Source organism: Podarcis cretensis (genome assembly GCF_951804945.1).
Source record: "Podarcis cretensis genome assembly, chromosome: 1".
Classification (NCBI taxonomy): Eukaryota; Metazoa; Chordata; class Lepidosauria; order Squamata; family Lacertidae; genus Podarcis; species Podarcis cretensis.
Genome location: NC_137170.1, coordinates 82,275,527 through 82,298,637, shown reverse-complemented (window position 1 = coordinate 82,298,637; position 23,111 = coordinate 82,275,527). Strand labels below are relative to the sequence as shown.

The 23,111-nt window shown below is 43.7% G+C and overlaps 1 protein-coding gene and 1 long non-coding RNA gene across 3 annotated transcripts in view; one reads left to right on the top strand and one right to left on the bottom strand.

The window, feature by feature from the left end:
* Positions 1–12,342, bottom strand: part of LOC307204678 (acyl-CoA (8-3)-desaturase-like) — a 30,195-nt gene extending 17,853 nt beyond the window's left edge. The window contains 8 exon segments of the mRNA XM_079956426.1: positions 707–783; positions 2,218–2,275; positions 3,412–3,540; positions 3,640–3,741; positions 6,009–6,206; positions 9,238–9,348; positions 11,721–12,032; positions 12,034–12,342. Coding sequence (XP_079812552.1) covers positions 707–783; positions 2,218–2,275; positions 3,412–3,540; positions 3,640–3,741; positions 6,009–6,206; positions 9,238–9,348; positions 11,721–12,032; positions 12,034–12,327 — 1,281 coding nt within the window. The 5' untranslated portion in view covers positions 12,328–12,342.
* A 4,522-nt stretch (positions 12,343–16,864) lies between these two features.
* LOC307204984 overlaps positions 16,865–23,111 on the top strand; it is a 60,965-nt gene continuing 54,718 nt past the window's right edge. For both annotated transcript variants that reach the window (XR_013833793.1, XR_013833795.1), the window contains exon 1: positions 16,865–17,268. This is a non-coding gene — a long non-coding RNA (uncharacterized lncRNA). The remainder of the gene's footprint in view (positions 17,269–23,111) is intronic.

Here is a 23,111-nt window from a genome sequence, read left to right as displayed (position 1 = left end):
GACTCTCCCTGTGTTAGTAGAGGCCAGAGTTTATTAAGAGGAAGGATCAGAAAGCAATGGGAGCTCAGAGAGGAAGCCAGTCAATATGTGGGAGTCAGCAGGGATGTATGCTGGAGAGTGGGCAAAGCATGATGGCTGCTGTCTGCTTGAGTGCAAGGCTACGGCTAGGGAAGAAGCAGGGACCTTTTGGGGTGGCAGCGCTCTGAGCCCCTTCATCTAGGCTTCAGGTTGTATGTATGTATAAACCAACCATATACCATAAAGGCACCACCAAAAGGAAACACAAACCCTGGGTAAGTGCCTGGAACCCCTGAATTCGCATGCACCACTCAGCAGAGATTGGGATGGCATGTAACCAGTGCTTTTTTACCTAAAAAAATGTTTAGGGGTACTCTCATTTTGACTCAAGAAAATCACCATTTTATAGTTCAAATTGGGAAAATAAATACAGTAAATGGACCAAAGTACAAAGATTCACAAAATGTTTAGGGGTATGTGTACCCCTGCATCCCCCCGGAAAAAAGCACTGCATGTAACAATATGTATAATAATGCATATAATGTGCAATAACTGTTTGCATTTTTAGTGGAACGGATTAAAAAGAAATCTGCTTCTTGGTCGGAATTAGGGGAAAAAATCAACACAGATAAGATGCTCATCTAGATTTTTTTTTTTATTATTTTTTTGAAATTCAATCACTACTTACCACCCATTCTTTGCGCTTGAATGAGAAGTAGAATACAGACCACTGGAAGAAGGGAACCAGCAATGCTGGGGCTACAACTATTGAAAAATGAAAGGAAGACTTTAAAAAACAACCTTTATAAAAATTTCAAACTACCATCCATCTTCCTGAGAAAGTTGAGTATTGCTTGTCTTTGCTCACAGAAGGGTTCTTCTTTTTCACTTTTTTTCTGCCTTTCCCTTATCCAGCTAGTATTTGTCCTCACTTGAGAACTCCATTTTATCTGCTTCAAGGGGTTAGTCTGATGGCCCGCAAGATAAAATTTCCGCCATCTTTGTTCCAATTCTCCCCTGCAGTGTGGTTAAAGCAACTCAATGCATAGTCTAAAATGCCTCTTCTTAAGCTATACATTTTTATTCTCAAATTTTTGCTGATCGTACTGCTATATCTCACTTTCACCCTATGGCCCAACAGATATGCAGTGTGCTATTATCCTATATTCTCTGGTTTTCAAACTCTGCTGGCTAGGATTCTATAACCTGTGCCCTTTCTATATATGGCAATGTCCTGAGAGAGGGGCACATTGAATGCTCTGTGGTGCGTGGAGAGCAGGGGAGAGAAGAATAAGCTCAAAAGCCATTCCCAACTAACAATGAGACAAGGAAATTACATCAACTCAAAGTTTATTGAAGGTTAGTGCTGTAAAGCCACAGATTCCAAAGGTCTTGCAGAGCAGCAGCCACTCATTTTCCATAGACTCTACCTCACCTTTCTCAGAGCCTGGGTCACCCCCAGAGGCGTCGGAGACAAACATCAAGGGCTCAGTCCAACAGGAATGAACATACACCCCAATAGCTCCCTTCCCTGAGCTACAGAGCTTGGGAAGTGAGAGATCTAGAGGTTATGGCTTTCTCAGCCTAATCTCCATTACAGGGGGGTTGTGAGGATAAAATGGGGAGAAGGAGAAGGAGAATTCTGTAGGCCACCTTGAGTTCCCTGGAGGAAAGGTGCAATATAAATATAATACTACATAAAACCAAAATGGCACAAGATCCTCTCTGGGGCACCCCAGTAGCCAGGTTCCCTTATATAGTGTTGGGGGGCAGGGGATTCCCCTTTTCAAAGCTCTCTGTAACTTCATGCAGGTTGGGGAAGAACCTCTCAGGTAACCAAGAGCTGAAACCTCCTTAGGCCTCTGGGCCCATCTTTCCCTTCTCAGGAAACTTTTCTCCCCTTTCTCTCTGATTGGTTCCTCCAGGGAATTTGAACTCATGAGCTCCAAGAGCCCTTCATTAGGATTTTGTGGTAGCAGCTGCTCCCTGCCCTGCCCCTGGCTGGACCTGACGAGTTGTGGCAGATCTGGCTCTTGGGGAGGTGGATCAGGGACTCCATCAAGCACAAGTGCCGTGACAGAAGACTCTCTATCCAGCAGATATTCACACTATTTCACTTAGAAAAGTATCTCAGGAAGGAGAAGCTCCGTGACAAAGGAGTGGAAACTTGTGACATTTTTCAGGGACAAAGATACTCACGCCAGAAGTACTTGTGCTGATGGTTGTAAGGCATATACTTCTTTTTCTGCAACCCGAGCTGTGAAGAAAGAGGTATCAACGTCTCACTCAGGCTATAGACACCCACCTTATCACCTATCGCCTATTCTTTCAGTCTCTGGGTGACAGCTGCTACATGAATAAAATATACTTAGCACCTTAACTCCCATATCCCCCTGGGCTTCATCATAAAATGGGGTGTGTGGAAATAAAAATCATAACCAAGGCTCGGTCATGACCTTATGAAATTACACATCCTTGCTACCATAAACGAGAGAGAGAGAGGCCAACTGGGATGATCTGCCCCCCCAAAAGCTATTTTATTTATTACACTTTAAGCCTGTCTTTCTTCCCACCAGGACCCTCAGAGTATGAATGATCATTCTCTGCTTGGGGCCCATTGTACCCTCCTGACCCCATTATATATTTCTGTGGTCTTTCCTGATGGACAACATATCATAAAAATGTAGGCAGCATTCGAATCAACAATCCAAACTAGGAGCTTGGAAGACACACAGAACATAGAAACAGGAAAGCAGGTACTTGGCTTATTAAGAAATTCAGGTGTTGCCCCTTTATATCACAATCCTCTGCCTATCTACTAAAACTAAAACCTAAAATGCCTCATTGAAGTCAATGGGACTTACTCCTGTACACGTTTACCTGGAAATAAGTCTTATTGAACTTACTTCTCAGTAATTGAGCAACTTGAAAGAATTTTTAACCAAGGGTAAAATTGTAAATTATGCTAAGAATGAAAAATTAAGACATAAGAAATAAGAAATATTTTCTTTATGGACATTCAGTTTGATTATATCTATACAAAATGTTAGTGGTATGTTGCTTCTATATGAATGTATAGTTACTCAGTTTTCATTTCTTTTTCTTTCCCTTCAGACAGTTTTGTTAGTGTAGGTAAAGGAAATAAGGTCTGAAAACATGTCAATATTTTATCTTCTGTATATCATGCTTATATATTATTTGTCTTTATAATTGTGTGTGTGTGTGTAATCTTTATATTTTATACAATTTAAAATATTTTTTAAACCTGACGTTTTCCTGCTGAAAATCATGGCTGTCTCGTGTAAGCTGCCCAATAGCTTTATTCTTGGCTGTCCACTCTTTCTGGCTGCTTTCCTAAGCAACCCTTCAGTAGCATACACCTTGCAAGCATACCTCTGTAGCCAGCTTCTTCCCCAAAGCAAACACCAGGGGGTGCATGTTGAGATCAGGGTCTTTACGGAAACAGTTGGGTTTGGCATGGTGCTGGAAATGCAGGTTATTCCACCACTGGGCTGGCATTCCCTATAGGAGAGGAGAACACAGGGTTGAAAACAGAGCAGAAGTCAAACCCACTGGCTGTCAGAAAGGACAGCTTCCACTCAGAAGTGTAAATATACCTACTTTCACTGTGCCCATTAAGATCTTGTGAACCCAGTGGTTCAATGTGGATGTGCTGAAGACTGAAAGATGTCCCAAGTCATGCTGCAACCAGGACATTTGATTCTGTAAGATAAAGAGGATCATTAAGAAAACATAACTCAGATCCATTGCACGACTAAACATAGATTCAGGTAGGTAGGTAGCCGTGTTGGTCTAACGCAGTCAAAATAAATAAAAAAATTAACCAACTAAGTTTTTTCTAGGTATAAGCTTTCATGTGCATATCTAAAGAAGTGTGCATGCACACGAAAGCTTATACAGTGGTGCCTCGCAAGACGAAATTAATCCGTTCCGTGAGGCTCTTCGTATAGCGGTTTTTTCGTCTTGCGAAGCAAGCCCATTGACAGCTTAGCGGATTAGCGCTATTAGCGGTTTAGCTGCTTTTAGCGATCAGCTGTTAAGTGGCTTATCAGCGGATCAGCTGATAAGCGGCTTAGCGGCTTAGGAAAAGGGAAAAAAAACCACAGGAACTCGTCTAGCGGGTTTTCCGTCTTGCGAGGCATTCGTCTTGCGGGGCACCACTGTACCCAGAGCACTTAGTTGGTCTCTAAGATGCTACTGGACAATTTTTTAATTTATTTCAACAACTAAACATAGAATGAAAACAATGCAATTACTCTTTTTTTAACAAAGTACCAGGAGATCATCCATGCCAAAGGCAATTATTTTTTACATAAGATTGCAGGCTTTAATTATCTCAAATGCAATCCCCAATTAGCTGGGAAACACTATGGTCTGATTTGGATGTAATACTAAGATGTCGATAAGGATTACTTCCCAAGCCATGGGCTTACTTGCTTCTCTCCCCTCTCCTCCTCTAGCATGACCACAAAGATGAGACTGAATGATTTTACTTCTGTTTTCAATTAATGGCACTTTAGTGTAGCGTCTGTTATTAACTATGATTTTGAAACAAGCCAACTTCATAAACTATGGTTGGAGTCAGGCTTGTTTCAGGTAACCATAGTTCAGACTAACCACAGTTTATCCTGGCATGAACACAACACTAAACGAAGCTTAGTTAAAGACAAAAGCTTCTTCTTTCCACCTTGCAGCTGTACCAGAAAAGCAGAGGATGGAGCTAACAGGCCTGAAGATTGTCTATATGATGCTGATGCTGATCTGAACTAGGGCAAAGCGTTTCTCGACTAATTGGGGATGCCCTTTTGAATGATTAAAGGTAATACGCAAATTGAATCAATGAATGTGATTAATATATTTGTTCTTCACATAGCAGTTTAAAAATACAAGGACCAAACCACACACACAAATATTATTCTCCCTATCAGCAACCAGTAAAGCAGTCACAACAGGCTCCAGCATTAATTCCTGACCTATTTAACCCTAATATTACAGCCCATGCCCCATGATCCCTTTCTAAACTAGTGTAAGTATATTCAATCATGCTATTTAAATATATCCATTAATCACAATCCAATGCCACAGCTCCATAAAAGCTTTTAGGGGCTCACAGACTATTTTTCATGAAAGATTCAAGTCCATAAATCACCTGTCTTTAAAAAGAAGGACACAAGGCAGTGGAAATATGCTTTACTTGCTATGGCGAGTGGATTTGTTGAAGGCTGAATATTGCCAGATTAACATGGCACTTGCCTCTTCAAAAAAAGCATGGTGCAGGTGGTTTGTGTGTGACTTCTGACCTGCCCAACATCTCTCCCTGCACCAGGGCTGAGAAACCTGTGGCCTTCCAGATGCTTCTGGATAAAAACTCCCATCATCCCTGGGGCTGATGGGAGCTGAATCAAACAACATCTGGAGGGTCACAGATTCCTCACCCCTGCCTTACACAATAGGCTCTAAGTCTGTGTATATTGCGTCTTTCAGTTTGTTGGAAGAGGGGGCACTTTGACTCCCTAGGTCAAAGACGCTGGCATAAGGGGATGTAATAGGTGCTAGAAGGGTCTAGAAGGCTTTTCCTTCTTTACTAAGATTATGCCCATGCAGAAACAACAACACCCCCATATTTACCAGGGTTGACCCATGAAACTGAAAACAGATTTTGTGTCTGATTCTTGGTGATGCTATTAAACTATAAGTGCATGGATAAACTACCCTGTCTGAATATGGATTTTCAAACAGCAAAGTTATCTAGAGACTTCCCAAAGTTCCACAAGTACTTTATAATGTAGCACAAGGAAATAGCTTTGGTTTTTGTGGTAACAAACAAACAACCCCAAACCCAAGTGTGCTGCGAAGAGCTAGCTGCATTGGACTGTGTTCTGGTTTCATGAACCCCATGGTATTTTTGAAATAATAATGCGTAGAAAAAAAACAGTTCCGAAGATGGAATGGTGTCTCAGACATTCTACCTGAGCAGTGGTAAACAGTGCAACGCCCACAAAGAACGGCACTAAGGATGATCCAAAGTACCAGATGGTAAACCAGGCAGCAGCATCCAGCACCATGATTTGAAGGAACATCAGGAAGAAGAAAAGAGTGTTGGGCTTCAGAAGTCCCATCTTCTCAACAGTGGACCGCAGCTCCCGGAAATCTTCCACTAGCAATTTCTGTGGGGAAACAAAGAATGGCAACCAGTTGTTCCAGACACACACACAGAAGTAACATCAGAATGCATCAAATGAAAACAGGGAGAAAGAGCGCCAGCCACTTACAGGTGTTATTGGGCTCCAACTCCCATCATCCATTGGGCCACACTGGCTAGGGCTGATGGGAGTTAAGAGTCCAAAAATGTTTGGAGGACCACAAGTCCCCCATACAGTGGTGCCCTGCAAGACGAATGCCTCGCAAGACGAAAAACTCGCTAGACGAAAGAGTTTTCCGTCTTTTGAGGTGCTTCGCAAGACGAATTTCCCTATGGGCTTGCTTCGCAAGACGAGTTCTTTCCCTTTCCCCCCTTTTTCTAAGCCACTAAGCCGCTAATAGCCGCTAAGCCGCTAATAGCGCTACTCCGCTAAGCCGCTAATAGCTGTGCTTCGCAAGACGAAAAAACCGCAAGACGAAGAGACTCGCGGAACGAATTAATTTCATCTTGCGAGGCACCACTGTACTTGCTCTCCACGGTACTAGCTGCATCACTAAATCCTCTGGTGATTCCTGTGGCACAGGGAAAAGCTTCCAGGTGTGCACACTGAGTTGTGGCAGTGAAGAGAGACCACAAACTGTCATCTGTCCTGAGCAAAGGCTCGGTTATGCCACTGTTTATGGCATTAAAAGTCTTCTCGCCTTCTCAGCATGAATGATTATAAGCCTTCGGAGAACTATATGGCTGGGGAGCCAATGTAGTCTCCCTGTTACAACTGTAGTGTTTCCAGAAGTTCATTCCCATTCTTTAGATCACCATTTACCAACCAGTCTTTGACAATTACGCTATCTGTATGAACCGTGGTACTGCTCTCTGACGAGCCTTCTTCCAAGGATTCAAGCTGCAGAGATGGGCAAGCGTCATTCTGGCAGATCCACAGAGATTCCCGCATCCTCACCAGATCCAAGTTTTGGAGGAAAGCTGAGGGTGAGGGGCTGGAAGTATACCACCCCCCACAATCTCCCTTTCTCTCAGGAAAAGGAGGTGAGGAGGCAGATACAGCTACTGTTCGGCAGAGTGGCAGGGGTTCACTATCAACATGAGCTGAAGCCCACAGGCTCCCCTGCCTCTTTCCTGCAGAACAGAGAAGTTGAGAAGAGAGGGAGACTCCTGCAGCAGCTGCTAGGTGGAACTGAACCCCTTCACCCATTATCAGCAAACAAACTTTGAAAAGTGTTGGATAACAGAAGGCAAAAAGTGACTGAGGGAAGTGCAGGCAGCTGGGTAATAAAAATTTCTGCAGGCAAGTAACTTCTGTGGACTTATTTGCAAGGCTAACCCATCCTCATGATTCTGTCAAGTTATTTTATATATCTGAGTTTATTATACTAAAACTTTGGGGCACTATAGCCAACTGGAATACTTATAAACATACACAGCATTACTGCATGAAAATAAAGTGTCATGCAAGAAGGCACACAGTGAAATCCTTTGCAGGCCTCTCCACTACAAATTAACTTGGATGGTGTACTACTTTTATTGCCATTGCGTTCACCAAAGAATCCCAAGATCTGATGAGACTCCTGGGAGTTCTCTTTTAAGTTAAAGATCCTTACTCCCTTTTTCTAAAATTCCCTGGGGAGAATAAATGATTCTTAAACCAGATGAAATCCTGCGTATGCTTACTCAGAGATTAAATCAAAAGGAACATCGTGATACACTTCTGTAGGGCCAATAAGCCCAACAACATACAGCTTATGTATGTATGTAGGGATGCGGTGGTGCTGTGGTCTAAACCACTGAGCCTCTGGGCTTGCTGATCAGAAGATCAGCAATTTGAATCTGCGCAACAGGGTGAGCTCACATTGCTCTGTCCCAGCTTCTGCCAAACTAGCAGTTCATGGCGTTTCCATGTGCTCTGGCTTCCGTCATGGTGCCCCGTCGTGCCAGAAGTAGTTTAGTTATGCTGGCCACATGACCCGGAAAGCTGTCTTAACTGTCCAGGGGTCCTTTACCTTTTTTTTAAAGCTTATGTAGTAAAGCGCAACAAGGAAGATTCTCTTGTGAATTTTAGTTCACAGACGAGTTTGTTCAATAAGAGATCTAAACATATTACTTTTCTTTCTTCTGTGGGTCAGCAGGGAATCTACGATATGTTGCTGGAGTGCAATTCCCATTATCCCTGACCATTGGCCATTCTTGCTGGGGATGATGGGATTTGTAGCCCTGCAATACAGTGGTACCTCAGGTTACAGACGCTTCAGGTTACACACTCAAGAAAGCAAGAAATAGTAACTCGGGTTAAGAACTTTGCTTCAGGATGAGAACAGAAATTGTGCAGCAGCGGCACAGCAGCAGGAGGAGGCCCCATTAGCTAAAGTGGTGCTTCAGGTTAAGAACAGTTTCAGGTTAAGAATGGACCTCCAGAACGAATTAAGTTCTTAACCTGAGGTACCACTGTAATTGTAATTCACAAGTTATGCTTTGACCAAAGGTTCCCTGACACCTGCATTACATAATAAGGGATCGGAATGGACTGTAAGCCTAGTTAAAGGAGAAAACAGGAAATATTATTTATTTCGGGTGTTTGCCATACTGTCTGAAGGCTCATTCATACTTCCATTTGTCCCATTACTTCTTCCGTTTGGTCCATGACTTCTAGACACAGGTCAGATTGGTTTTTCTTAAATTCCGCTGTTTACAGCTGAATCAGAACAAACGTCAATCCACAGAATACCCAACTGATGTTTGCTCCAATTCAACAGTAAAGCAGCAGGACAAAAGAAAAACCACTTGGACCCATACCCAGGAGTCATGGACCAACCAGAAGTGTGGATGAGCTCTCAGTCACAATGTAGTCTTAGCTTTCCTGTTTTGAAATGTAGATGAGATGCGTCCCCTCTGCTGACAACAGAACATTAACCACTCTTTAGTGGTGCAATATTATGTGCACCATATATATGCAATGTAGAATGGAATTCTGATTTCCCTGCTTTCTTCCAGTGTAAAGGTAAAAAAATGATAGACATATAAATTGTTTCCCATGACCAACTTACATTTTTGCTGGACTCAGAGCTAGGTTGATCTGGTGCCAATTCTCCTATCAGCAAGGGATTCAAGAACTTGCTTACATAATCCCTATGAAGGTGGAATGCTGTGAATGCATCCTGGGAGAGAAAGGAAAAAAAGCATAAAATTGGGATGGAATGAAAGGCAAGCATACATCTAGGCAGAAGTGAGAGATGAAAGGTAGCCTCAAAACAAATAATTTGCTGCATGTACTACACAGCTTATTTGCAGCCATTTTCATTTGAGGGTTGAAGGAGTGTTGGCTGTGCACCTCATCTACATTCATATCTGTTGTTTTCATACTAGTGTGTAAGGTAACATGGCCTGTGTTACTTCCAGGTCCAGTATCTGTTTCTTTTCTCCACTACTTTTCATTCAACGTTTCTCAACAGCTGCGCATGGGGGGGAGGGGGACCTGTCTTGTGCATTCTTTTCAACATAAAATTCTATGTAGGAATTTTGTACTGTGATGAAACAACTCTTAAATCCCTCCCCTTTATATCACAGACACGACGTATCTCCAGCCTAAGACAGGTCTCATATACTATACTAGACAAAAGTATTTAATCTTTTCTTGACTTCCCACTTTGCATCTATGGGTCTTAAGATGTGTCTTCTTTTCCATTCCATTGATCTCTCTGCTCTGTGTACATATACACTTCTTAAATGCTTAACAGTAATGCAATATTTTAAGAGACAGAGTCACATCTTTTCTACTACACATATATGGTCATTCATTCACAACCCATTTCTTTATTTATTAGCATCCTTCTCACCACAAGTGCGATGATGGAACATCTCCTGTATGCACTTGTATATATGCTACACCCATTTCTTATATGTGTGGCCGCATGCCTCCTTCCACAACAATCAGCACATAAGCAAGAAACCAGGCTTTTAAATATTTGCTTTATTATCTATGGTAAATTAAAATTATCACCATGCAGGACTATGCAGAAATGGCGAAACTTGCTGGAAGAATAAGAAATTAAAATAACAAACTTTTTGTAAAAGGACAGAAACGGTTTATTGAATGTTTAAAAACAAATTGTAAACAGATAAAGACATTGGCAGGATTATTGAAATAACCTGCAGTTTCGAAAGAATACATAATTAAAATAAATGAATAAAAGAATAAGTTAATTTAGAATATGCAGGAAATGATGAAAATAAATTTAAGGAACCACAGAAAGAGGAGGAAGGAAATCGAGGTTTTAAATGTTACAACTATTGTAAAACAACTAACTGAAATGTATATAAATGAAAACTAATATATATATATATACACACACACACACAACCCAAGAGTTGTTATAAAAGTTAGTTTTTCTCTTTGGGATCACATATAACTAACACACACACACACACACACACACACAAATGGACTGGTGGGCTAGAAATATTTGCATGATGAGTAAATGTGGTGGGCATATTTGCAAGGCTGGATTAGACATATTTTATGTAGGACTCAGGGAAGCTGACAGTGAATCTGCATATATTTGGTGAGAAGAAAACTATTTATTTATAGGTAACTCAATGCCAACATGCACAGGTTTTCAACCTTTTTGAGTCCACGGCTCCCTTGACTTGACCAGCTACCTTCTTTCTGCAGCACCCCTGTGGGACTCAGGAGCCCAGTTATGTCACTCCTTGCCTGCAGAGCTGGCAGCCTCTCACCCTTTTTCAAACACCCTCCCTTGTGGAGTCTTCCCTCAGCCCCCTCTCCACTCTTCTTGGGAGTCCTCTGGGCAGCCACTGCTGCTGCCCCTGGTCTCTGAGCTGCCCCCTCCTGCCCCCAAAATAGGCGCCCCCTCACACTGCCCCACAGGAGCCCTGGAAGAGGATTCCCCCAGCCTTAGTGGCCCAGTGAAGACTGACCAAAAGTGAACATGGGGACAGCACCTTACCTTGGGGGGGGGGGGGCAGCAGTAGGCGCTGCTGGGCCTGTATGGTGGAAAGACCCTGGGCTCCCAGGCAGGCCTTGCACAAGAAAGGCCTGTGCAGTGCCTGCTCATTTCCGCTGGACCGAGATAAACCTACACATTATCGATCTGATATGGAACTCATTATTGCTACGCTTGAGGCCTTAATGGTAACAGCTAATTAGCAAGTATGAAATAAAAGCCAAAGACGCAGCCAAAGGATATTGACAGGTAGTTTTGAGACCACCATCCCCTCCTGAGGAGGGAAGCACCAAATATGAGAGCGTCAGGAAGAAACCGTCAGGGCAGGGGGCCCACTACTGCCAAGCGCTGAAACGTTCACACGACCTCTACACGCATCCCGTGTCGTTCACCAGGATAACTCCGTTTTAGAACCATCCCCAAAGTTGCCGGTCCCAGGGAAGAGCGACTGGTAATCCGCATCTCCGCCTTGCGCACTTGGTAATCCAGGGCCACCAGGGCTTCCCCGCCGCGACCTGCAACCCCCCCGAGGAGGAAGAGGAGCACAACCCGCGCACCGCTCTCACCGTGGCGTCTTGCCCGGCATAGTGGCTGATCACCCTGGAGCCTCCCGGGTGCCGCCGGTGGAAGCTGCTGATGTCGTAGACTTTCCTGTCGATCACCAGCCACCGCTCGGGCTTGATCCGACCCGAGCGCTGCTGGATCTCCTCCCAGGTGAAGAAGCGGCGGGAACGGACCTCGCCGCCCCCGTTGGCCCGCTTCTCCTCAACTCCCGCTCCCGACCCCACTCCCGACGCGGTCTCCTGCAGCGGAGGAGCCATTCTCTCCCGGCCTTCTCTCTGCCCGCTGCGATCCCCGCGGCAGCCACGGATCTCCTGGTGGGAATTCCGACGTCCGCACAGCGCCGCTGTCAGCGAGAAACTCGCTCGAAGGCGAGGAGATCATAAACGCGCTTTGCCCAGCGCCTTCCCGCAGGGACGCTCCCCTCCGGGATCTGATTGGCTTCCCGCGCTCTCCGGGGAGCCCATTGGCTACTGGGCGCCGGCTTCGGTGTCTCCGGAGGCGCCTTGAAGTGCCACACCCAACAAGAAAGCGCTGCCTCTTGGATCCCTTTTGGAAAAGCCACAATGGCACTTTTTTTTGTTGCCCAGTTACCGCCCCGAGAGTTGGCATGTGGTTGCTGAAGCTATAATTTCAGACCCCGGACTTAATGATCTTATGCCCACCCTCCCTTTTCGACAGCCACGTGGAGCACGCATATTTCATCTCCTTCCTCCGTCATGTTTTACATGTTTTACAACTGCTGATTTACAACCCCGCTTTAATAAAGAGATACTTGGATGGACTCTGCAAGATTGGGAAAGAAAAAGCCATTGATATGCGTGGTGTGTGCGATATAACATTGTGCCGCCAAATGGCGACGTGGAGTCCCGTTTTTCTCTACCTGTTTTCCCTGTTTAAATTTGCAAAGCTTTAAACAGAGACGCTTCTTGGATCATGTGTCTAGATCCAGCCAGACTGTAAGCATATGCAGTTTTGCGTTTTAAATTTCAGTCACGGGACCATCATGGTGTCAGGCGTAAAACAGGATTTGTTTCTGCTGCGCTGATGGTAAATAAGCGCTACTGTATTTTGCTGTAAAAAAAAGAAAGAAAAAAAATGACGTATTTTTAGAAGGAGAAATAATGAAATGTATACTCGTGACCGTGCACCTGCTTTGTCAGCCACTCCCTTTAACTATAAACTTCTCCTCCTTCTCCTTCTTTTAAAAAAAGGTTGTTGCAGTGACTAACCATGCCCTGGCATGCCTATTCTGGACCAAACGCTGGTGTAGGGTTTGACTGTTGCTGTCTCCATTTGCTGTTGTCAGGTAAGGGTCAGGGTCAGGGCCTGGGCCTGGACTTTGATTCCAAGGCACAATCCTGACAGCACCACTGATTAATTCTATAATAGCACCTCCCAAGCTATTTCATCTCTCTCACTTCCCTTTCTATTTCATTTTCTGCTGCTAGAGCTTTGGAATTTGGGAAACAAAGGACTCAGACCCTTACATTATATATATATATAAATTCTTATAAATCACACACTCACATTATATATATATATATATATATAATGTGAGTGTGTGATTTATAAGAATTTTTTTCTAGTGCATTATTTTGGGAGGTGTTTGTCTAGATCAGGGGTCAGCAAACTTTTTCAGCAGGGGGCTGGTCCACTGTCCCTCAGACCTTGTGGCACACATTCTACTCATGTAAAAACATACTGATGATTAATGTTTAATAGGTTATTGTATTTTAGTGTTCTATTGGAAGCCGCCCAGAGTGGCTGGGGACAGTGGCGTAACGTGGGTTGTCAGCACCCGGGGCAAGGTAAGTATTTTGCGCCCCCTAACCTGTGGATTTGCGCCCCCTAACCCTACCCCTAACCCTAACCCCCAGATGTTGCGCCCGGTGCGGCCGGCCCCCCCTGCACCCCCCACGCTACGCCACTGGCTGGGGAAACCCAGCCAGATGGGCGGGGTATAAATAATAAATTATTATTATATTATTATTATGAATCCCGGACCATCCGCGGGCTGGATTTAGAAGGTGATTGGGCCGGATCTGGCCCCGGGCCTTAGTTTGCCTACCCATGGTCTAGATGAGCTGCTCCTTCTTCAAGTATTGCTACAAAATGGTGTGAGGTGATGTGGGCTCTGGATGGCTGCTAAGGAAAGAGCCTTTTCAGTGGTGGTGCTCAGTTGCAGAATACACTCCACAGACAGCTCACATGCCACCTGTGTTGTTGCCTTTTTGGTGCTAGTCAAAGACCTTTTTATTTTCACTGTCTTTTTGTTAATGGAAGGTATGAAACAAAATAAATATTTCAGTATGCCAACATTATCGCAATAAAAACTGACACTAAAAGCTTGGTTGTGAAATGGACTATGCCCTCTGTTATTAAATAAGCCTAACCTTCTTTTGTAACAGAATCATATTTTTGCATTACAGTGGTACCTCAGGTTACATATGCTTCAGGTTACATACGCTTCAGGTTACAGACTCCGCTAACCCAGAAATAGTGCTTCAAGTTAAGAACTTTGCTTCAGGATGAGAACAGAAATCGGGCTCCAGTGGTGCCTAAGCAGCAGGAGGCCCCATTAGCTAAAGTGGTGCTTCGGGTTAAGAACAGTTTCAGGTTAAGTACAGACCTCCAGAACGAATTAAGTACTTAACCTGAGGTACCACTGTATCTCTTTCATTTGTTTAAGCTGAACTCAGCATTATTAATATTTTCTTGCATTTCACAACAATACTTCACTTATATGTGCTACAAATACACTGCGTGTTATCCAGGGATTTTCTGAAAGAAAAAAAAGGTGCCAGTACTCATAATGAAGTTGTTACAGTAAGTGCCACACTTTTAACATGGGGGGGGGGGGGAGGATAAAGCTGCCAGTACCCTTGAGTATCCCCAGAAAAAGCACTGGTGATATCCAATGTTAAGCCCAATTTGCACTCTATATTTAAAGCAGTACCATGCCACTTTAAAGAATCATGGCTTCTCCCAAAGAGTCCTGGGAACTGTAGTTTGTTAAGGGTGCTGAAAGTAGTTAGGAGTCAATTCACAGAGTTCCATAGAAAGAGGCTTAGAGGAATTGATTTTTAAACAACTCTAAAAACTGTAGCTCTATGAGGAGAATAGAAGTTTCCTAACTGCTATCAGCACCCATAACAAACTTTGTGCTCCAGGATTCTTTAAGGGAAGTCATGACTCTTTAAAGTGGTAAAATACTGCTTTAAATATATAGCGCAGATGTGGCCCAAGTTACACTCAATGTAGAGCTATTGAGGCCAATGTACTTCCTTTGCCAATTTTTATGTGTAGCAGTGATAGAATAAGAGCTCATTGCTTGCCTCTCTCTACTTAGCCTCCGACAGAGAGACCACCTGTCTACTATTGGTCTCCAAGAAAAATGATGCAAACACTGCACACTTTTAAATTTCAGTCTCCAATTAGTGCCCAAGCATAATTTATTTAGCCCCAATACAAATTTGTAAGATGTTTCTCCCCTTCTTCTGCACTCCAAGCAAGGCTTAGTTCTGGCCTCTGGTCCAGCATCTTTTATGTCATGGTCTATATTGATGATGCCTCCTAACTTGTTACCAGCATCTGTTTCTGTTGTCTAAATTGCTAATAAAAACATTGGATAAATTCATTTCAGTATTGATGTTGCCTGTCCCTTTTCACCTAGATCATCTGCCATATTATCCTTATGTTATCCTTAATTATTAAACATGTGCCCCTAAGTATCTAGTCTGGATAGAAATCCAAATTTCTAGAGCCTCTGGAGCAGGTTTGGATGTGCTGGGATACAAGGAGGAGAAGGACATTGGATTTCACTTGTAATATCGGTTTGGGTTCAAGGTTTAAAAGAAATTGTAATTAATCATCATTATCACCACCTTTCAAAAATATTTTGCTTTCTTACATTTGCACCCTATGAAAAACAAACAAACTTCCCTGTACCTCCGGTCAGATAAAGCATTTACCTCTCTTATATAATACAGTGGTACCTCGGGTTAAGAACTTAATTCATTCTGGAGGTCTGTTCTTAACCTGAAACTGTTCTTAACCTGAAGCACCACTTTAGCTAATGGGGCCTCCTGCTGCAGCTGTGCTGCCGCTGCATGATTTCTGTTCTAATCCTGAAGCAAAGTTCTTAACCCAAGGTAATATTTCTGGGTTAGCGGAGTCTGTAACCTGAAGCGTATGTAACCCAAGGTATCACTGTATGTGTTATCATTTTTCCATGACCTCAAATGCCACTCTATAGCTATTGTATATTAATTTCCTCTGTTAGCTGCAGCTGGTATAAGAAAAGAAACACCCTTTTGAAAATAAATACCTGAATTTTCAAAGACTTACTATTATGCAGGTAATCAAAAAAAAAATAGTTAATGAGATGCAGATAAGATTTATCTCGTTTGCCGGTGCCAAAAATATACGACAACATTTCACTGCAAATATACACACATTAGTTTTCATGTGTGTGCTGTTCTGAGTGAGAGCAGTTACAGAGCAGTTAAAAATCTAGCCTAAGTTCCTTGTGATGAAGTTTAACTGTCAACAGTGCAGCTTTGGGGACAAAAGTATGGGTGCTGCAAGAGTGAGCAGCAAGAAATTCTCCAAATAATTTCTACACTGTTCCCTTAGACCAGCAGCAACAGCAGCTTGCGGACCTCTGCCTGGGTGGGCATAGTCTTGCAAGTGAGTTTAATGAGTTTAAACGACTTGTCCTAGAATGTATAACAAAAAGAAGTGCCAAATGCTGGAAGTGGTCCACCAACTTAAGCCTGTTAAAATGTGTTCAAATTTTGGGGTGTTTAGCATAATTTTTAGAAGCAGGAGGAGGGAAGCACTGATTGTGGTGCTTCAAGAGCCTAGCTGTTTGGAGTGCAAAAGCGACATTCTGTACCTGCTTGTGTTTCTGTAATAAATACATGCTGGATGATAGCCAATGCTAATCATAGTCAAAGTAGACCCACTGAAGTGAATGGGTATATTCTGAGTAAGAGTTAGCTGGATATCACCAGCTCTCTTTGAATTGAAAATTGCTCCGGTTGTAGCCCTTTGAAAGAGAGGGCCATGTAAATGCATTCATGAAAAGATGCTGCTTTCCCATTCACCACTTCCAATTTTATTTTTCCTTCTTTTATATAAACCTGATGGATTGTAGCCAGTGCTGCAGTTCCATTTGCACAGTGGACTTCTGTATGTGCGACAGAACTTCCCCTCCCTCTCCAGCTGCCTCCCCGTGTGTGCCTTCAAAATCTTCCGCAAAGGGTTGGGAGAGGAGAAAGGGAAGTCCCATTGTGTGAGTGAAAATCCACTTGTATCCACCATATAGCCAGGTTTTGTGGATGGCTTACAGACTATTAACAACAACACAACATTTAAAGGATGGAAATCAGGGCTCGCCCAGGACACTTTGCCACCTGAGGTGAACCACAATAATGTCACCTCGCCTTGACAGGGAAGCAAGGCCGAGTGAAGACCTAGATCTACATCAGGATCTGCTGTCCCTGTGGATTCTGCTGCCTGAGGAGGTTTCCTCACCATGCCTCATAGGTAGGTCAGCCCTGATGAAAATGCATGAAAGCCAATTAAATATAAACAATCAAAACAGCTTCAAGCAGCACAAACATAGAAACTAGAAACACTTTGAAAGCAGCAAGGAGAATAGATGTAATTAAAAGAGAATTAAAAGAGCCCAGTAGAACAAAAAGTCTTCACCTAAAAGATAACAGGGTGGGCACCAGGCAAGCGTCTCTGGAGAGGGCATTCTACTAGTGGGGGGTGGCACCACCAGGAAGGTCCTATCTCTGATCACTGCTTGCCTTGGGAGCTGCTGAAGAAGGGACTCTGGGGAAAGGTTTGTTTGGTTTTTACATTGCTTTGTGTAAAGCATCCTGAAGTTATTTAACAATTTTTAAAAATCAACAGAAACATACAGTGGTACCTTGGTTTACGAACTTAATCTGTTCTGGAAGTCCGTTCTAAAACCAAAACCGTTCTTAAACTGAGGTGGTCTTTCCCTAATGAGACCTCCCGCCGCCGGTGCCCTTCCACCATTCGGTTTCCATTCTTAGACCGAGGTAAAGTTCGCAAAACGGGACACTATTTCTGGTTTTGTAAACCAAATCATTCTTAAACCAGACTGTTCTTAAACCGAGGTACCACTGTATATAGAAACAATGTTCAAGTCCTACACAGTTAGAGTCTGGAGTACAAATCTCTGCATGTGAGAAGGCAATCCTTCAAGTAGCCTGGCTCAAAGCTATTTAGGACATTACATTTTTTTAAAAAAACCCAACACATTGAATTTGAATTGTAAACAATCAGGGAGCCAGTGCAAATGGCAAAGTGCTGGTATGGTATGATTGTATTTATCAAACCCTGCCATCAGCATATCCCCTCTGTTCAGGATCAGTTTCAAAGGCAGCTCCACATACAATGCAAATAGGAAATTATAGCTAATGTGATAAAAGGTGCTCTGAGCCACCTGAGCCTCAAGCAACAATACTGTGCTAGATTTAAGTGTACCCCCAAGCTACAAGCCTACTCCTTTAAGAGAGAGAGAGCCCCCATTCAAAGCAGGCTGAACACCACCTAACTGGGTAGACAAGCTTCCAACCAGCAATACTTCTGTCTTACTTTATTGGCCCTCATCCAGTCTATTGCCAAGTCCTGGCACTGGTTCAGAATGCCTCACCTGATCATGATACTAAGCTGGATATCATCTGCACACACCCAGAGGGCCTCTCCCAGTGATTTCAAGTAACTATGAAATAGATGGGGGAGGGACAAAACAGAGCTCTCTGAAATCCCACACTGTAATCTCCATGGGGTAGAAGGATAATTCTCCAGCTGACTGGTTTGGCCACACTGGATACTGGGCTGCAGGGGGTGTCACAACAGTGCTATAGAACAGAATTCAAGAGGCAGGGGCATACACTGAATTTTAGCATCACATAGAGTACTGTTGAAATTAGAGAGCCTAAAGTCTGCCACTGCCTCCAGATACACATTCTGGAATTAGTTAAAGGTAAAGGGACCCCTGACTGTTAGGTCCAGTCGCAGACGACTGGGGTTGTGGTGCTCATCTGAGGGAGCATCATCCGAGGGAGCCGGCGTACAGCTTCCGAGTCATGTGGCCAGCATGACTAAGCTGCTTCTGGCGAACCAGAGCAGTGCACAGAAACACCGTTTACCTTCCCACCGGAGCAGTACCTATTTATCTACTTGCACTTTGACATGCTTTCGAACTGCTAGGTTGGCAGGAGCAGCAACGGGAGCTCACCCCGTCGCGGGGATTCGAACCAGCGGCCTTTTGATCGGCAAGCCCTAGGCTAACTGGAATCAGTTAGGTAACAGCAGAAGCACTGCCACGCAATATTTCCAACCCCCAACTAAGACAGTGTCTTCAGGTGGATGCCACAGTGATAAACGCTACTAAGATGTCAAAGAACGAAAGGGACACATTACCTGTCATCTCTGTTGGCAAAACATGGCAACGAAAGTAGTTTCTGTTCCAAAACTGAATCTAAAGAAAGAAATTTATCTAGAAAAGCAGTGTCATCCGACAGCTAAGAACTATCCTGTCTAACATGTTGCCCTGCAAGGCTGGTCCAGGGCGTTTTGCTGTCCTGGGCCAAAATGAAAATGCTATGCCCCACCAGAGGCAGTGGCAGTGGGTGGGTGGGCATGTGTGTCATGGTGGGTTGGTGGCAGCAGGCAGATCCACCACCAGGGGGCAACAGCCTGAGGTGACTGCCTCATCCCGCATCATGGGCCAGGAAGGGGATGTTGCCCAGGAAGGGGATATTTGTAACTGGCCTATAGTTCAGGAATGGAGAAAGAGTGGCTTGCTGTGGCCAACAGAATTTTTGTTGCTATATTTATTTATTTACTTATATCCCACCTTTTTCCCAGACCAGGACTCAAAGACGACGTACATAAATTAAAGCAACACAGATAACATCAGAAGGGTAGAAACATATAGAAGATAATAGTTTTAAAAAGTAATTAAATGAGAATAGAAGTTAAACAAAATAACAATATATCAAAAAACAGATATAGTGCTACTTCGGTTTTCAAGCGTCTTGGAAGCCGAAAGTTTCAGTTTTCGAACGCCAAAAACCTGGAAGCAATTGCTTCCATTCTCGAATGCTTTTCGGAAGTTGAATGGCTTCTGCTGAGTCCCGTCCCCCCCCCCCCCATTTTCTCAATGGAAATTGCAGGCGGCCCTTTGCACCTCGTTTTTTGAACGTTTCAGAAGTTGTACGGTCTTCCGGAACAGATTAAATTTGAAAACCGAGGTACCTCTGTATATTAAAATGCAGATAGGAAAAGAATAAAAAGGTAAAGGTAAAGGTACCCCTGCCCATTCAGGCCAGTCTTGCCAGACTCTAGGGTTGTGCACTCATCTCACTCTATAGGCCGGGAGCCAGCGCTGTCCGCAGACACTTCCGGGTCATGTGGCCAGCGTGACAAGCTGCATCTGGCGAGCCAGCACAGTACACGGAACACCGTTTATCTTCCCGCTGGTAAGCGGTCCCTATTTATCTACTTGCACCCGGAGGTGCTTTCGAACTGCTAGGTTGGCAGGCGCTGGGACCGAACGACGGGAGCGCACCCCGCCGCGGGGATTCGAACCGCCGACCATGCGATCGGCAAGTCCTAGGCGCTGAGGTTTTACCCACAGCGCCACCTGCGTCCCAGGAAAAGAATACAGCACTATTTAAAAGTCCTATCCTTAAATGAGTCCGTTGCGAAAAGCTTGCTGGAATAAAAAAGTCTTTCCCACATACAGCGTGTTACAATAATCTGAAGAGGATGTACCTAAGGTGTGTGTCGCTGTGCCTAGATAAGATATTTCCAGGAATGGGTACTACTTGTGCCCTAGTTATAACTGTGCAATGCATTCCTGGCGACTGCAGAAACCTGGGCATCCAGACTCAGAGCTGAATCAAGGAGCACATCCAAACTATGAACCTACTTCATGGGGAGTATTAGCCCATCCACCACAGGCTGAATTCCTATTTCCTAATTTGGCTTCTGACTAACTCGTATGGATTAAATTTCAGTTAGTTTGCTCTTATCCAGTCCATTATTGATTACAGACACCAGTTTGGAACCAAGACAGCTTCTTTGGATTTAGATGAAAAGGATAAATAAAGCTGGATGTTATCAGCATACTGGTGACACTGAACCTCAAAACTCCCAATGACTTTCCCCAGTGGTTTCGTGTAAACATTAACTAGTACATGGGACAAAACAACACCCCGAGGGACCCCACAGGCCAATGGCCAAGGTGTTGAACAGGAGTCACCTAGCACCACCTTCTGGGTTTGCTCCTCCAGAAGGAGACAGAGCCACTGTGAAACAGTTCCTCCAAGTCCTATCCCAGCAAGGTGGACCAGAAGGATACCATGGCCAATGGTAATCAAAGGCTGCTAAGAGGTCCTGCAGAACCAACAGGAACTGACTCACCCTGTCCAATTCCTAGCTAAGTCATCCACAAAGGTGACCAAAGCCATCACCGGGCCTGAAAATGAATGGAAATGGATCTAGATCAGTGGTTCCCAACTGGTGGTCCATGGACCCCAAGGGGTCCACATAACCCACCCAGGGGGTCTGTAGCACCATTCACATACATAATAAAAACTACCATAAAGATATCAAAATTTTCAAAGTAGAGGGTCCATGGCTTTTGAAAAATTGGTGTGTGTGCAGTACTTAGCTGATTGGAAACCAATGATCTCCTGGAGCTGAGATGCCACCTCATGCTCCTTTACCTTGCCCAGAAATGGAATATTGGAAGCTGGCACATAATTATACAATATGGCACAATTCAGGAAGAGCTTTTCAATAAAGGTATTACAACTGCTTCCTTAAGGCTGGAACTCAGCACTCAGAAGCACTCAGGAGGCACTTGGCTAGTCTCCCACTGGTCTATTTAGTGAGCCAGGAAGGACAAGGATCTAGCACACATGTGGCATCTCGGACTATATTTTCCATCATTCCTGAGCACAGTCCATGTTGGCCTGGGTTGATGGTGTTGGAGTAAGTAAAAAATATCCAGAGGAAGGGTTGAGGAAGTGAATTTAATTCATATAATTTAACAGGACATTCGTCAGTCTCAAGGATCTGAGAGAAAATGCAGTCAAATCATAACGTCATCATGTAGCAATAAAATCAACACAAAACCAACACACAGAATACAGTAAATCCGCAAATCTAAAGACTCAAGCAAATGAAAAAACACTTCACCTGGTGCTGCAAAGATTTCAGAGTTGCACTGGGTGAACACCCTTGTTGAGGGCATTCCAAAGCTGGGTGCCCCCACCAAAAATACTCTACCTTTGCTCACCACCCACTTCACCTGTGAAAGTGGAGTGGTCATGGAAAATGGTGCATAGGTTTGTGTATGGACAATGCAAGTGGGAACCATGTTTCCGCTGTTTAACTATCAACTTGAAAAATGCTTCTCTGTTAATCTTTCTACTCATCTTTCTGGCCAACTTCAGTGCAACAATTTTGCAAGAAGGAAACACACTGCTTGTGCCTATTGTAGTTTACTATGAAATATTCAAGGGCCTCAGGAGAAGAAATGGTATAAGTTGGAGAGATCAGAGATATAAGGTTAACATTCAGTCACCGTCTATCCTGGTGTTGAACTGTAGTATCTTCTTTCTCATCATGACGATCTCCCTCGGGAGGTTGTGGACTCTCCTTGGAGGATTTTAGGCAGAGGTTGGAAGGCCATCTATTATGGATGCTTTAGTTTAGGGGGTTGGACTAGATGACAAAATAAACAAGGAACTTTGTTCCTCGTATGTCAACAGATCTTTCTTCACTAAGAGAATTGCATATGGCAAGGAACAAAGTTACTACGTGCATTCAGTGAATGGCCCATCTACAGTTTAAGAGCTGTTTCCTACTTGCTCCTTTAATATGCATGTAAATAAGAGTTCATATTAGTAGTGTTTGTTGTTGATAGCATCAAGAACCTTAGACCTAATATTAGAGTTGACAATATGCCTTAATTGAATTTTAGAGTTAATTGTAACTGCAGTTGTGGAAAGTGAGAAGCCTTTTCTCTCTCTCTTGGCCAAGGCTCTCCTGTGCATTGTGGAATTCTAGGGTTACAACACCAGAGTCCCATTTTGGAAGTGGAAGCTGGCTAAATCAGTAATGCATGGAGTGGAGCTTGCATACTCATCCCTTCCCATACAAATGGTAATGTTGCTGGATTGTGAACACCTGAAGAGGAATGCTTTTCAAATCAGAATCAAAATGAGAACAACATAGTTCCTGTAAATGATGTGAAGACACACCATTGCTTTTTTTTTTTTTACCCTGGCTGGAGAGTTTTTTTTTTGTTTTTTAAAAAAATAATATTTATTGAA